The sequence below is a fragment of the Salminus brasiliensis genome, chromosome 18 (assembly GCF_030463535.1).
Source record: "Salminus brasiliensis chromosome 18, fSalBra1.hap2, whole genome shotgun sequence".
NCBI lineage: Eukaryota > Metazoa > Chordata > Actinopteri > Characiformes > Bryconidae > Salminus > Salminus brasiliensis.
Window position 1 is genome coordinate 8,929,472 of NC_132895.1, and position 15,481 is coordinate 8,944,952.

Genomic DNA, 15,481 nt, shown 5'->3' on the forward strand with positions numbered 1-15,481 from the left:
ACATCATCATCTCAATAATCGTCTCACATAAACATCTCAAATACCTGCAGATTCTGAACAGACATACCTGTGAACCCTCACTGAACACTGTACACAATTTGTAGCACTTAGAAAAGTGCATTTCCTGAATTAAACGCAGGATGGCTGTGCAGTTGCTAGGCTATGTCACATAGTTGTTACATTGTTGCAGGTGGTTGGTTAGGTGTTTTTTGGTGGTTGCTAGAGTGGTTGGTATTGTATTTCTTTGGGTAATATGTCCAATGGGGTTGCTATGGGATACCTAGTGGTTGATAGGGTGGTTGCTACGGTATTTCAGGTGGTTGGTAAATGTTCCAGGTGGTTGCTTAGGTGTTTTTTGGTAATTGCTAGGATGGTTGTTATGGTAGTGGTTGTTACGGTTGCTAAGGTGTTCCCAGTGTTTGCTACGGTATTTCATGTGGCTGCTAAAGTGTCCTAGGTGATTGCTAATGTGTTGTAAATTTTGATGCTATGTTGTTGCTGTGTTTTTATCTGGTGGTTTTGCAAGGAGATCCAGGTGGTAACTTTGACAGTTGCTGTGGTATTGCACATGGTTGCTAAGGTGTTCCAAGTGTTTGCTGTGGCAATAAATCTATGGTATCTCAGGTGTTTGGTAAGATCTCCCACGTGATTGCTACAGTATACCTAAGGGTTGATAGGGTGGTAGAGGTATTTCTGGTGGGGGAGGTATTTCAGGTAATTAGTAAAGTGTTCCAGGTGGTTGCTATGGCAGTTGCCAAGTGGTTGCTTAGATATGTGTGATTCTCAGGCACCTTTCAGAACATTAGTTCAGCTGAGAACATGTATTTGCCTGTGTGAAGAACTGTGAACTGTGTTTTTAAAAGTAGTGTCATTTCACAGCTCTAGACCGGCCCTACGGTCTAACTGCCGCGCATTAAAAGTGTGGAGATCGTAAATTCAAATCCCAACAAGGGCTCAGAGCTCCATTGTCGTAGCCTCCCAATCTAGGGACGTCATGTGATGTGAGGAGTTCTAACCTGCAGATGGAAACAAACAGTAAACAGACTGAAGGGGTGGAGCCACAGACTAAACGTCTTACACAGTATTTATTTTTTTATTTTTTTTTACTATTATTTACTTATTTACTATGTTATTTCGTAGTTTCAGCTGTAGCTGATTTATGCAACTCAATATGTATTGTTGACTGAAATGAGATGCAGAAGCAAAAAATGTGAGTTAAGGGAACTTTAGGTCTTTGTCATCAGTTACTTCATCATTTTGAAGTTGGCCAGCATTTCCTTTTTTTTTACAGTGATGTTGCATGCTTGTCCTTTCCAGGTTTTTTCGCAACAGAAGATAAAACCAGTAATGCAGTAATTGAAGGCAATATTATATGTTGTAGAAAATACCATACCAATAAAACTCAATTAACTGAATCGGAGCTTTCACTCATCACCAGAATCTCTTCTTCTTCTTCGTTTCTCATCCCTTTATATGTTATGTTTCATGTGTATCATTTCGAGTAAATGACTCCATTGGCCCCTCATCTGCTCTCTTTGTTTTTCTGTGTGTTTTTAGGAAAAAGTGCTGTGGGGGCTTTAAGTTTGTCCTGGGCCAGTGCATTCCAGAAGGTAGGAACAAACTCCCTGTCTCTCTCCCTGGTTTGGAAAGCATTCAGCTGAATTTGGAAACGTTCCCTCGTGTCCCCTAGGCGTCCTAAATGGAATCGCCCCTTTAACCAAAAAAAAAAACCCTCAGTTCCCCTTCTGTTGCTTTAACCTTTTCAGAACACCTAAAATAGGCTGGCAGCGTCTGCACACACACACACACACATACACACAGCGTCTGGGTGGTTGTGATTAGCGTGGGATTTCTACAGTGGGAATATATCCATAAAATTAACACACAGGCAGCATAACTGTCGTTTAGCTCCATGGGCTTGGATTAGGAGTTCAAACCGCTAACACGATTTTACTCATAACTGTCAGTGGACGCGCCAAGCTCTGCCGCACGAGGAGCAGTTTGCACGGTGTGTGTGTATTAGTGGTTTGTTTTATGTTCCTGTGTGAGGCAGTTTAATGGTTATTTTCCGTATGGCTGAACCGCTGTCCTCACCTGCTCTGACGTCTCTGATGAGAAACACAGAGCTGTGGTCTGACGGATGTCCACATTCTTTCCCAGAGTCAGATATAGATATGAAGACCCAGGCTGGACAAGCGCCTGGCTCTGCTACTGACAGGACCATAGTAGGGATGCACTGATGGAATCCCAGTTTTTTTTTAATGCTGAGTATCAGAGGATACCGGTCCGATCTCTGTGTGTGTATAAAATAATCCAGCCCCACAGTTTAGATCAGACGAGCTGCTGATTAATCGGTTCAGTAAAATCCCTTTATTTTTACTATCAGTTTCTATAATCAGACATTCTGGACTGATTGATTTAGTTTAGTCAAGACTTTTCTTAAAATCATTGTTTTATAGTGTTTAATATCTTATAATCCAGTCTGACTCCAGTCTGATCCAGTCTGACTTTCCTCCCTGACCAATCAGCTCCCAGCTCCTTTTCACCTATTCATCTGTTGTTGGTCTACTGGTGTGAAATAACTGGTTTATAGTGAGTAAATGTGCTGGAATTGGGGTTTCTATAGTGTGTGTGTGTGTGTGTGTGTGTTAGCATTAGCGTTAGCCTCCACTCGGTTCTGAATGAGCTCTTCAGTTCTGGTTTATAAACAGAGCAAGGCGAGGGCGGTTCTCCCGCTGGTAAAACAGAGCGTTTCAGTGAGAGTTTTATAAAGGGTCAGATATTATGGTCTGTTTTTATGTTACTCTGTGAAATGTTCTGCTCCACACTGCAGAACCTCAACTCCTTTATTTACCTTCTGAGAACGTCCACACTGCTGCTGCAGCCGGCTGGGAATAATGTCAGTTAATGGCGCCGTAAGGACACCTCATGGCGCTCTGAACACTGTGGTTAAAACAAAGACTCGGAACTGGACCGAGGTTTAAATAGCCGATACCAGATTCATTAAAATATGCCTGGCTCTGCCACTGGATCGGATCAGGACATCCCTTATATACATATATACATCATCACCTGTTGTGGGCTGCATTTACCTGTTCTTGGCATTGATTGGTCTGTGGAGGGGTGTGCGTCTGATGTCGACGTGTTGTCAAAAAGTGGAACACTGTGCAGAAATGAAGACATAAGGTCTTTTGTGTGCTTTTTGTTTGTGTGTGTGTAGATTATGATGTGTGTGCTGGCGCCCCCTGTGAGCAGCAGTGCACAGACCACTTTGGGCGCGTGGTCTGCACCTGTTACTCTGGTTACCGCTACGACCGAGAGCGCCATAGGAACCGCGAGAAACCATACTGCCTGGGTGAGTCCTCTCTAAACTCTCAGCTTTACTTGCTTGCTTTCGTTTATTTGATCATTTAACCGATTCAGCTCAGACACCAGTCCTCAGCGTTTCAGCACGTCGGTGTGCCAGATTTGGGCAAATGGGCAAATATGCATCATTCTTACACAGGCAAAACAAAACCCACAAGGCAGCATAAAAGTACATAGTATATCGTCGCTGTCCAATAAAAAAAACATGTATCTCCGAAATGGTGACTTTTACAGGACAAGACAAAAAAGTTCTTACCTTTGAGTGGATGTGACTGTGAAATAAGAGGTTATTCCAAGTCATTTAGAGCATTCCTATTGGTCTATTCATTCTGAATTATTCACACAGTGTACAGAGCAGCTGCAGGGTTCAAACCATGAGGAAAACTGAAAACGGACAAAAATGTAGACACGTTTTTAATTGGACGGCAGCGATACAGTGGGGCAAAAGAGTATTTAGTCAGCCACTGATTGTGCAAGTTCTCCTACTTAGAAAGATGAGAAAGGTGTGTAATTTCCATCATAGGTAGACTATGAGAGACTATGAGAGACAAAATGAGAAAATACTCTCAACTATAAGAGACAAAATGAGAAAATAAAATCCAGGAAATCACATTAAAGAATTTTTATTTGTAAATTATGGTGGAAAATAAGTATTTGGACACCCACAAACAAGCAAGATTTCTGTCTCTTACAGACCTGTAACAATTTCTTTAAGAAGCTCTTCTGTCCTCCACTCGTTAGCTGTATTAATGGCACCTGTTTGAACGCGTTATCTGTATAAAAGACACCTGCCCACAACCTCAAACAGTCAGACTCCAAACTTAACCATGGCCAAAGAGCTGTTGAAAGACACCAGGCAGAAAATTGTCGACCTGCTGGTATTTTATGGATCTGGACAAAACAAGCAATTATTGTTTGAATCTGTGGTTATAAATAACTCAACCATTTCTAGCATTGCCATTTCCCATCCAACACCTAGCTTATCTAATCAGTCCTTCATTAAAGGATATCAGGCAGGGCTCCTACAGTGCACACACTACAGCGGTGCTTCAGTGGTCTAATGTGCTTCCATTATGGCCCAGGGGTCACAGATTCGAATCCCAAGCCATGCCACTTTGCCATCAGCTGCCGGAGTCTGAGAGAGCACAATTGACCTCCTCTCTCTGGGTGGGTAGATGGTGCTCTCTGACCTCATCACTCGTAAAGCGATGTTGGCCAGCAGAGGCATCTGTTAGCTGGTGTGGTGGAGTTGGGGACCTGCCGCTTTCCTCTGAGCGTGTCGGCTGCCCAGCAGTGCTGCACTGGCGCTACTTCGAAAAAAGGTGGTTGCTGACTTTTCATGTATCATAGGAGATACATGCATGTGTTAAGTCCTTACCCTCCTTGTGTCAGGAGCAAAGCTAGTGCTAGTGCTAGTGCGGCTTATTGGCAGTGCCAAATTGCTAGAAAAGGCATAGAAATGATTTAAAACCGAATAAAATTCACCTACTTTTGGGTTGCACCCATTGCTGACACATGCACATACAGCTTGTCTAGTCACTGAAGAGTCCCTGTAAAGTATTGCCAATAGAATAGGACTCTCTGGAGCAGATTAACAATGTCATCATGCCTAATGCCAGACGCCTAAACCTCTGCTTAAGACCTATGTACATCTCTATAGCTCAGTATCTCCCTCTTTCTGTGTCCAGACATTGATGAATGTGCCAGCAAAAATGAGACGGTGTGCTCTCAAATCTGCATTAACACCCCTGGCAGCTACAGGTGTGAGTGTGAGAAAGGCTTCTACCTCGAGCAAGACGGAAGGACATGCAGCAAGGGCGAGAGAGGTAACCTTTCAATTCTCTCTCCTCTCTATCTCTCAGCCCATTCAGTCTCTGTTTCTGCTACATTTCCAGTTCTGAATAAGCCTTTCCTTCACTATGTAAACTGTTGTGTTAATAAGCGCTGTGGTGTTAGAACCGGTCACCTGGTAATCATTACCCCTCACTTTGCTCTGCCTGTCTAAATAAACCTCCTCCCCTCGGTCGGCTCGTCGCAGGAAACCTCCCCAACTAGAGCGCAGAACAGGGAGGCTGTAGGTTTGGTGCGTTAATGGAGCGATGGTGTGCGATATCCGCTGCTTCCTCCCTCCCTAACGTTTATCATCCTCTGTGCAGGATCCCCATCATTTTATTCACCAGTATGTGTCAGGTACAGGAATCTGTATCGCTGTGCTGAAAACCGCTCAACAAATGAGCCCACCAGCGGCCTAGCAGATATAATGGCTGGCTGATAAAATCCAGACGCATTCTTTTATAGCAAGTGCTGCTCCAGCTTTGTATATTTGGGGCAAGAATCTTTGTAGTGCAGAAATCGTAGTGCATGGCTCATTTCTTTGGACAAAATGCCTAAATTTAGAGTGTTGTTCATATTGAAATGATGATTTTGTTTTTAGTTAGATAGTTAGACAGTTGGGAGCCAACAGGTGAAATGAGTGCTTGACAACTGAACTGTGCTGTACATGTTTCTCATTCTTTTTAATAGAGTTCAATAAAAATAAAAGCTAATAATAAAGTAATAAAGCTTGTCTAACGTACAGCAGCATTAGGTAGGGATTGGTATTTCTTGCTCCCCTTACAGTCGTCAAGTGTAATTCATGCTGTGGGCTACCCTGAAAGTCGAGCCCACGGCATTACCTACCTTTCTGGACAAGCTAAGTGAGAACCATTTATATATATATATATATATATATATATATATATATATATATAGAGAGAGAGAGAGAGAGAGAGATAGATAGATAGATAGATAGCAAATATATACTGTACTCATATATCCTAATAGTGCAGGTTTAGCAGGTTAGTGCACAAAAATACAAACTACATACTAACAGGACCTCATGAAGCGTTGCTATGCCAACATATGTTGTACGCCACAACACTTCTTTTTTTTTACCTGAATAGCTCCTCCCTTTCCGTTTTTGCATTGCATTTTGGGTCAATAGTGTCCTTTGAACCCCTGCTAAAAACTGACTGGGCATTGAGTATACTCAACTCTGACAGGGTTATTTATACTACGTACTGCATAGTTAGTTTTACTAGTTAGTATGCAGTTAAGATGCACCCATAGGTTTTTACTGTGCGTTTTAGTCCTCTTATGGGGTTCATGTGTGTACTCTTCTAGCCCCCTCACATTGGGTCATGCAGAGAACTGATTTGACAGTTTCGGTTCGGTCTGTATCACTCCTAATTACGCCTGTATACAATAAACTGCTCACCTGTTGAATCAGAGCTGTCAGCAAACCTGTGGCTTTACAGATATTCTGATTTGGTCTATAACCTGGACTGGGAGTGCATACTGCATTCACATCATGCCATGTAATGCTCTGCACCTTCTCACAAAAAGCCACCGCTGAGGTTGCATAAGACCCGAGCTCGGGCTTTGTGCGCAAGATGGCAAGAAAAATGTGTCCTTTCCACAAAACAATCTGTTTTCCAGTGGTTCTGGTGGTTCTGGGCTGTAGCTCAGTTGCCTCATGTACTCAGACTCCTGCCTCTTTTAACACAGTCCTTCTATATTTTATGTGATCCTTCCATAAATTGCAGATTTTGCCAATTCTACCATGCACACAGCCCATAGCACATAGGGCACATGCATTGAACTTGTACCTGAAACAGGCTCAGAAGGCTTAGAGCATCCCTCCGTCTCTCTGGAGTGCAGCTTTGAAACACACTCATGCATGTGGCAGGAGAGCCGCTCCTCATGTAATGATGTAATGGCTGTGTTTTTGGTTTGTGAAGGGGGCTTCGGCATTGCGGTTTCACACACTCTCTTTGCAAAGTCACACACAGCCCTTTAACGGCTTGTCTAGAAGATGAAGGCGCTGTGAAGGCTGCTGGTGAGTAAGACTCGAGCTGAAGAGAAGCCGGCGAGCTCCGTATGTGTGGTCTCAGACATCATCTGCTTTTTCATGTGCTCCAGCGTTGCCCCCGGGCATCCCCCCCACCCTCTGAAATTCACATTTAGCTGTCAATCCGAGCCCACAGCACAAAACAAACTCTCCGCTGGTGTGACACATTTATAAGACGCTGCTTCCTGCCTCTACTGACCCGTCTCAGGGGGGGCTTTAGCTAATGATTCTAGCTAGCATTAGCGCAGAGTAGACACTCGTTTTACAGACCAGGTCATTCTGGGTTTCCTTACTCTGCATGATGATGATGATGATGATGATGCACTGTGTGATCATGTGTGTGCTCCCACATTCCACACAAACAGAGAGGGAAGGGAGGAATTTCCAGACCACTGGGTTTATCAGGGAGTAGACGGATGTGTGTGAGGTGTGTGTGAGGTGTGTGTGCATATGTGAGGGGGTTGGTCTGTGATGTGGGCTATCATGACAATGTCATTTCAGTCTAAATGGAGAGGTGTTGCTTGCCAACCATTGCCAACTGTTAACAGTTAACTGCATTGTTTAAAAATATAATCACTGTCACACAAAGACCTCCTATCTCCAAAATAATAATTAAAGCCAAATGTCATATTTGACACATATCACATATCACATCAACAGCAATGATTTGCCTCAAATAGTATAGAAATAATATGTAAATAATATGCAAATACTAACAATAATATCTAATAAATCATTATTATAATTATAGCAATATAACTGATTAATTAATTAAATAATAAATAATTACATAAGCAGCATGTTGGCACTGCAGGTAGTGTGTGTTGCAAGGGCCAGAGTTGTGGGCCTGGGTTTCCTCCTGTGCCCCAGAAATGCACACGGTAGGTGAATTAGCCTTGCCAGCTTGCCTCCTAGACGTGAGTGTGTGAAGGAATGGTTGTATGTGGTACCCTGCGATACACTAACACCCTGTCCGGTGGGTGCTCCTGTCTTGCGCTCAATGATTCCAAGTAGACTTTGGACCCACCAGATGGATAGATAGATGGATGGATGGATTAATTACATAAATAAAATAAAATCAGATGTTTCTGCCCCCTGGTGGATTATGTGTATACTGCATATACTGCACCAGAAAAATGCATGCAGAGTTTGAATTGACTTCATCATAAATGACATTCATCATAAAATGTTGACAGAATATAAAGAACAGTTGTCCAATTCAAAACGGCCCATAGAATTACTATAATTATATTATAGAATATTCTTAAAGTCAAAAAGTGAATTAGCAAAAATAGTGTTTTTCAGTGTGTGACAGCAATGATATTAAACTAAGTGTCTAAGCTCTGACCTGATCTTCTGGAGATTGTGACCGGGAATCTAATTGTCTCTGATCTCTCTGAGTGAGTCTCCACATCTCCATATCTGTTAGCTGACCTATATTGTGTTAGAAGATACCAAGCCTGGGTGAAACTGAATATGACTGAACTGGAGACAGAAAATAAAGCTCCCAATTTGCAGCTTGTCATCATGCTAAACAGCACTAACAGCACTGTTAGACCTGTAGTGACCACAAACTGTGCTGTGTTGAATCGACGGAGTGTGTTTTTCTCTCTGTTGTGTTTATTACAGAGCCGCTCTTCGAGAAGTCTGATAATGTGATGAAGGAAGGGACCTGCTCGGCCACATGTGAAGACTTCCATCAGATCAAAATGACAGTTTTTCAGCTTAAACAGAAGGTACGTGTTGCTTGATAAATTCCTTGCATGAACCCTTGATTGCTAAAGAGTTGCTAAGATGTTGCTATGGTATAGGGGTTGGTTGCTAAGGGGTTGCTAAGATGTTGCTCTAGAAAAGGTGTGTGGTAAAATGAGTGGTGTCCAAAAGATGCTTGGTCCAAAAACTCAAAAACAAACAAAAAAAACATTTAGCCAGTGGAGCTGTGTCCACAAACTTTTGACTAAAATGCAAGGTTCCCAAACCTGCTCAAACGTTATTTGGGGCAAAAGCTCATCCAATACGTTTGGGTAATAGAGCTGTGTCCACAAACTTTTGACTAAAATGTGGGGTGGCAAAAGCTAACCCAATACATGGCTAATCATTTGTCCACAAACTTTTGGCCAAAATTCACCATGCTAAAGCTTAAAAGGTGGTTGGTCCAAAAGCTCCTCTAGGCACAGACAGTGCTGGAGAGCAATGGAGAGAAAGGGTGCCATTCATTTCCTTTGGGGAAAAATGTGACCTGTAGAGAAGTAAAGAGTTTTTGATTGGTCCAAAAGTTTATGGACACTTTATGGAGCAAAAACCTGTTGCTTCATGGAAACCATATTTCCAATCAAAAATCTGCAGGCCACCAAGTGGTACAGCGGAACAAGGTGGTGTCACTATGACCAGAGGATCACTGGTTCAATTCCTGCTCCTGTTATGCTGCTAGCCACCAGCGGCCGTTCCAACCGTGGTCCTGAGAGAGCACAATTAACCTTGGTCTCTCCAGGGTGGGTAGATGGCGCTCTGTCCTCCTGTCACTCTAGTGCAGTGCTGGCCTCCACTGGCGTCTGTGATGCATTGGAGCCGGGTGTACGGTGGCTTTGGCTTGGCTGACACGTGTCGGAGGAGGCATGTGTTGATCTTCACCCTCACTAGTGTCAGGAGCACGGAATATGATGGGGGGGGCTTTACATATTCGGGATTACAGATCGTACAAATCACACCAAACAGTCTGGAATTGGAGCAGTGCTGAGATCTCAAAAACTGCAGGACGAGTTACGGTGAAAATCATTCTGTAAAATGACAAATATATTACATAATGTTGCTTTAAAGGAGCAAATGTAAAGACTTGTCTTTCAGTGACTGTCTTTTTTTCCGATCCACACGTGCTGGTGTTTAGAGTTCAGAGTCCGGGTGCTAGTATTTCACGAACAAGGTCTGTTTGGCCTGAGTACGGGCCTCTGGGGACTGGCTGGTGAGTTTATATGTTAATAAAACGTGATTGAAATGACCCCGCTGCTGGTGCTGTGACCTCAGGCCGCCCTTGGCAGACGCTGGTCGACCTGAGCCAAGAGAGAGAGAGAAATGAGGGAAGGAGTGAGGGGAGGAGTCCCAGGAAGAGAGAGGAAGATGGAGAGCCTTTGACTGTTCTGTCAACAGAACAGAGGGTGTTCAGCTTGCTCCAGAGACAGAGAGACTACGGGAGAGACTATGGAAGAGAGAGCGAGAGAGAGTGATGTAGAAGGAGTGGGAGAGGGAATGAGCTGTAGATGAAGTTCAGGCCGTATGAATGTGCGTGAATAGAATATGAATAGAGTTGCATTATAAGCAGGATTTGCACGAAGAGGTATGACTCAGAGCTCTGTGGTGTTTTTCATCCGCTGTAATCACAGTGTTCAGAGGACACGCTGAGCACCGTGGGAAATGCAGAAAACCTGAAATATGCCCACTTCTCCACACTTCTTGCGTTGCACACACACACACACACTCACACACACACAAAAGCAATGCCAAATGGCTTTTAAATTGCTTACAATTGGCTGAATTCAGACATCCTTATAGATTTACGTCTGAAAGCCTGAGGCTACGGCCTCTGTGCATGCTGGGCAGTCTCACTAGTGTGTGTGTGTGTGTGTGTGTGTGTGTGGGTGTCTAGAAAACCCAGAAATGGCCAGAAAATGGTCCTATGTTAATATATACCCACAGTCATATCAGAATACCTATTAGTGGGAATAGCCACCGGTGGCTCGGTTGACACAAGCAAGACGTCGTGGGCTGTATTAGGTGCTGGAAGGTGTTCATTATAGAGGTTAGTTCTCCTCTGGCATCAGTGGCCTGTGGGGCACCACTGTCATGCCGTTGAGAGGTACCCAATGTGCGAGACGTCCATTCTCAGTACATCTCTCAGGACCTTAAAGCCCATCAGCATCACAGCGTTGAAGCAGTTTAGTGAGGAGGAATAGACCAAATGTTCTCCAGCCTGTTGGGCAGGACTGACCACTGGTTCCCTGAAACCGCCGCTTTACATATATAGTAGGTATGTAGTGAGATGAGGGGGAGTTAGTGAGGTGGGGGGGCTCCCATTCTGTTGGCAGTACGTCTCTACAGGGACTAGACAAGCTGTGTGTGAGTGTGCATTTGCAGATCTGTCAGCAGTGGGCGTAACTTAATGTAGCTGAATACATCATAAGAAGTGGTTTGAACATTTCATTAGATTAATGAAATACATAAATAAATATTGTAGCAGTCAAAAGTTTGGACACATTTGGTTAAATGTGTGCTGATCATCATATTAAAAAATGGTGACCAGAGGATACTGGGGACACATGGGTATCCACTGTTGAGGGTTTCAAGTATATATATATATATATACCCATATATACATGGGGCATATGTTTTACTCTATGTCCTGACAAGGTATATGTGTGTGTGTGTGTGTGTGTGTGTGTGTGTGTGTCTCCTGCTGTTCGTTTCGCTTGTAGAGGGTCACAGGTAACAGATACTTGCATTGCTCTGTGAGATCCCCTCTTTGAAGTGCGGGGCACACACTGCTTGTAAAAGGTGCGTGTAGCGATGTGTGGACATGAACGTGCATTATTCAGGACTTCTGTCCAGATGTTACAGCTTATGGGTTACATTACATGCTAAAGGTTAGCTCAGGCACGTTTTCTCTTTCACCCTTCTCTCTTTTTCTTTTGGTATTAATCACACCATTCTGTCAGAACATGTCATACGAGACGTTTACTAAAATACCTGAACTCTCAGGCCTTTAGCTTCCTCCGTCTGCCTTCTGACATCACCTGTACACTAGACATCTCTGTTCCAACTAGAGAGAGAGAGTGAGAGAGAGAAAGATAGATATAAAAGGAGCAAAGAGAGAGAGAGAGAGAGAGAGAGAGAGAGAGAGAGAGAGAGAGAGAGAGAGAAATGTGGGCACGAAAGACACAACTTGTCTAGTGCCTGTAGAGAAGTATTGCCAATAGATTAGGATGCTCTTGAACAGATAAACATGAACCTATTGGCACCATGCTGCCTAATGCCAGCATGGGCTAGAGGGGGTATAAAGCCCCCCAGCATTGAGCCCTGGAGCAGTGGAAGAACATTGTTCTCTGGACTGATGGATGGTGGTGCTCCATCCAATACTTTTGATATGAGTTGGGAAGTTGGGAATGAGGTGAGGTGATGAGTATCCAACATCCTGACCTCACGGATGGTTATGTTGTTGAATGCAATCAAATCTTCACAGCAGTGTTCCTCCAAAATCTAGTAGAAAGTCTTCCCTGGACAGTAGAGACTGTTACTTCAATGCAAACCCCATTTGAATACATTTGATTTCAGAGGAAACAATAAATGAGGAGGTGTCCCAATACTTTTGTCCAAAACACTGATATGTGAAACCTTTGCATGGAAACCCCCTGACTGATACAGTGCTCTCTCTCTCTCTCTCTCTCTCTCTCTCTTTCTCAATCACTTACTCTCTCTCCCCACTCCTCTGTCCTTCACTATCCTGGCCACAGATAACCATGTTGACAGGCAACACTGAGGTCAATAAGCAGATGACCAATGAGAAGATGTTGACATCACATTCCTTCCTGCCTGGACCTCAAGGGCAGCCTGGACCCCCTGGTGAGTTTTAGATATAGCAGTGATGAGCTTCATCCAAATCATACTGAACATTTTTTGGTTATTGGAAGTTTGTGAAGTGGAGCGAGGTCAAACGACACACCCCAGGCCCTGGTTGTGCATGAGAACCCATTTATTCATGAAATCACCCTCTCAGATCCTTCCAACAAAGGTTTCTAACATGGGAATCTGATCAAGGTTGTGTGGTTGCTTCTGTGGTCGTTACAAGTAATGCGTCCCACTCTCTGTAGCCCATATCTGTTCAAATCACTCACAGAAACGATTACAGGGACTTTCCCACCATGTTTTTTTTTTATGGTTGTCTATGGAGGTACAAGGCTAATGCAGCAACAAGTAATGGACGCTTGAAGGTATGCAGTTGGCCCGGTTAAGGTGCTTTTAGCTCAGTTATGGCAATGTTATGGTTTGCCATGGCATTTGAACCTGCAGTGCAACCTACAGTGTGGAATGACTGTACAGCACTTCTATTTTGGCACAAAACTGACCCAACTGAGCCATAGCTGTGGCGGTGTTCTGGCATCTCTGTCCTTGTAGGTGAGATTTGATCCCCACATGTGGACTAGAACTGGGATATGACTTGTGTAGGACTTGCTAATTTTGCTTCTGACACTCTGTGGGCAGTGGCAGTGGCTCAGCAGTTTGAAATCCAGACTATTCATAACAGGGTTGTGGGTTTGATACCCCGCTCGGCAAGCTGCCACTGTTGGGCCCTTGAGCAAGGCCCTTCACTCTCTCTGCTCCCTGGGGGCTGGAGTTGGCTGCCCATCGTTCTGTGTGTGTGTGTGTGTGTGTGTGTGTGTGTGTGTGTGTGTGTGTGTGTGTGCTCACTGCCCTTGTTCACTAGTGTGTGTGTGTTCACTCACACAGATGGGTCAAATGTGGAGGACACATTTCGCTGTATGTGGTAAAAACCTATAAAAAAGCCAATGGTTTAAAAGTAAAAAAAACAAACAAACATCCAATACAAGTGAATGCATGAACTTCCTGCTGAGGCCCAATCAGAAACCAGCATTCTGTTCCTGGGCTCCCCCTACAGTCAGCTAGTGTAATTTGCATTTCCAGCCACCACAAAGCCATGTTCAGGAATAGCAAATTTTCTCAAAGCATGTCTTGTGAGATGACCGTCCGCACTGTTATTTGCAAGTGATCTGACATCTCAACTAAATCTGAACATCACAAACGCTGGAAGCTGGAGAGATGGAGGTCACTCTGGACTTGACGTGGTAGTTGGCTGGCGCATTTCAAGTGATGCAAAATAAACTTATATATAAAAAATATATTCAATTTGCACGTCCTGAGACGCATTTCAAACCACCTTTAAATGTCATAATATCTACATAAGCCAGAAATCAGATTAGGGCCCCTTTCTTACACCCTGTGCGAGGCGCATCACCATGCTCATTGCTGTCTTTCACCCCGCCAACAGTCTGTTTTCACACCTTCCACCTGCATAATTTAAATAGCAACAGTGCTTGTGAATATATCTACGCCGAGGGGCGCGACGGTCTCGAAATTGTGGTGTAGGTGTGTTTAGGTCAATTTCTGGCACATCACTATTTTGGCAACGGAAAACACAGGAGCTCCACTGACGGAAAACAACCTAGGCAGACGTCAACAGTCAGACATTTGTTGCTGTCTTGGCAGTGAATTGTCAACACCGGCATGTGCAGCCTAACGCTCATACACCCCTGCTTTGCGTCAATGAAATAGCAATCCGCCAAAGTCAAAAAAGTCTAAAACACACCCATTATTTATTAAGAGGCTTGGTACATGCCATTGCGCATTTCGAGCTGTGTAAGGCAAACATTTTCGATAGGTGTATTCATTACAATAGCAAAGACACACTGACACGCCCTAAATCAAGCTGCACGGTTGACGACTCGCCAAAAGGTCACTAAAATAGGGTCCTCAAGCTGTTAGCCCAAACATAGCCTAAATGACACACTTTACACATGCATTTCTGGACTTTTGAGAGACACAGAACCATCACTGAAAGGTAAAGTAACATGGATTTTACACAAGTATGACTCGGATTACGCAGCGTTCACCAGAGTTACATCGTGCAGTTAGCAGTTCTCGTTGTTTCTTTTGTATTCTGTGTAAATTTAGTCTCTATATTGCTGTTTATTCTCACATATTTGTTATTATCCCTGAATCAGATCAGATACTTTAATTAATTTAGGTTATTTTATTTGACAAAATTCTACCTTCTACTTGTCCTGTTGTTTTATGTGAGCGGACAGTTATTAAATACATTTCACTGCTAGTTCTAGTACTGTGTATAACTATGTATGTGACCAATAAAACTTATATAATATAGGGCACCAGAGACATTCTATAATAATCCTGTTAAATGAGTGTGAACCACATTTTCAGTCTAGCCTTCAACCCATTCCCGACTTCCAATTTCCTTGAAAATGAATTACACAGACACACTTTGGCAGCTTCGGTTCAAACTTAATCGTTGTTTCTACATGTATCAGTGTCGTAATCCCACCATGCTGCTACTGATTGAGCGTGAATCAGTGCTGCCTTTGGCCTGAGGACATGTTCTACTACACTACACCTGCTGTTTCTCTTCAGACGGGTTCTTCAGTG

General features: G+C 43.6%; 1 protein-coding gene across 2 annotated transcripts in view; it reads left to right on the top strand.

The window, feature by feature from the left end:
• ccbe1 (collagen and calcium binding EGF domains 1) overlaps positions 1-15,481 on the top strand; it is a 103,010-nt gene that overhangs the window by 70,705 nt on the left and 16,824 nt on the right. For both annotated transcript variants that reach the window (XM_072661757.1, XM_072661758.1), the window contains 5 exons: positions 1,558-1,610; positions 3,221-3,355; positions 5,055-5,192; positions 8,885-8,991; positions 12,757-12,865. In XM_072661757.1, the coding sequence (XP_072517858.1) occupies positions 1,558-1,610; positions 3,221-3,355; positions 5,055-5,192; positions 8,885-8,991; positions 12,757-12,865 (542 nt within the window). The remainder of the gene's footprint in view (positions 1-1,557; positions 1,611-3,220; positions 3,356-5,054; positions 5,193-8,884; positions 8,992-12,756; positions 12,866-15,481) is intronic.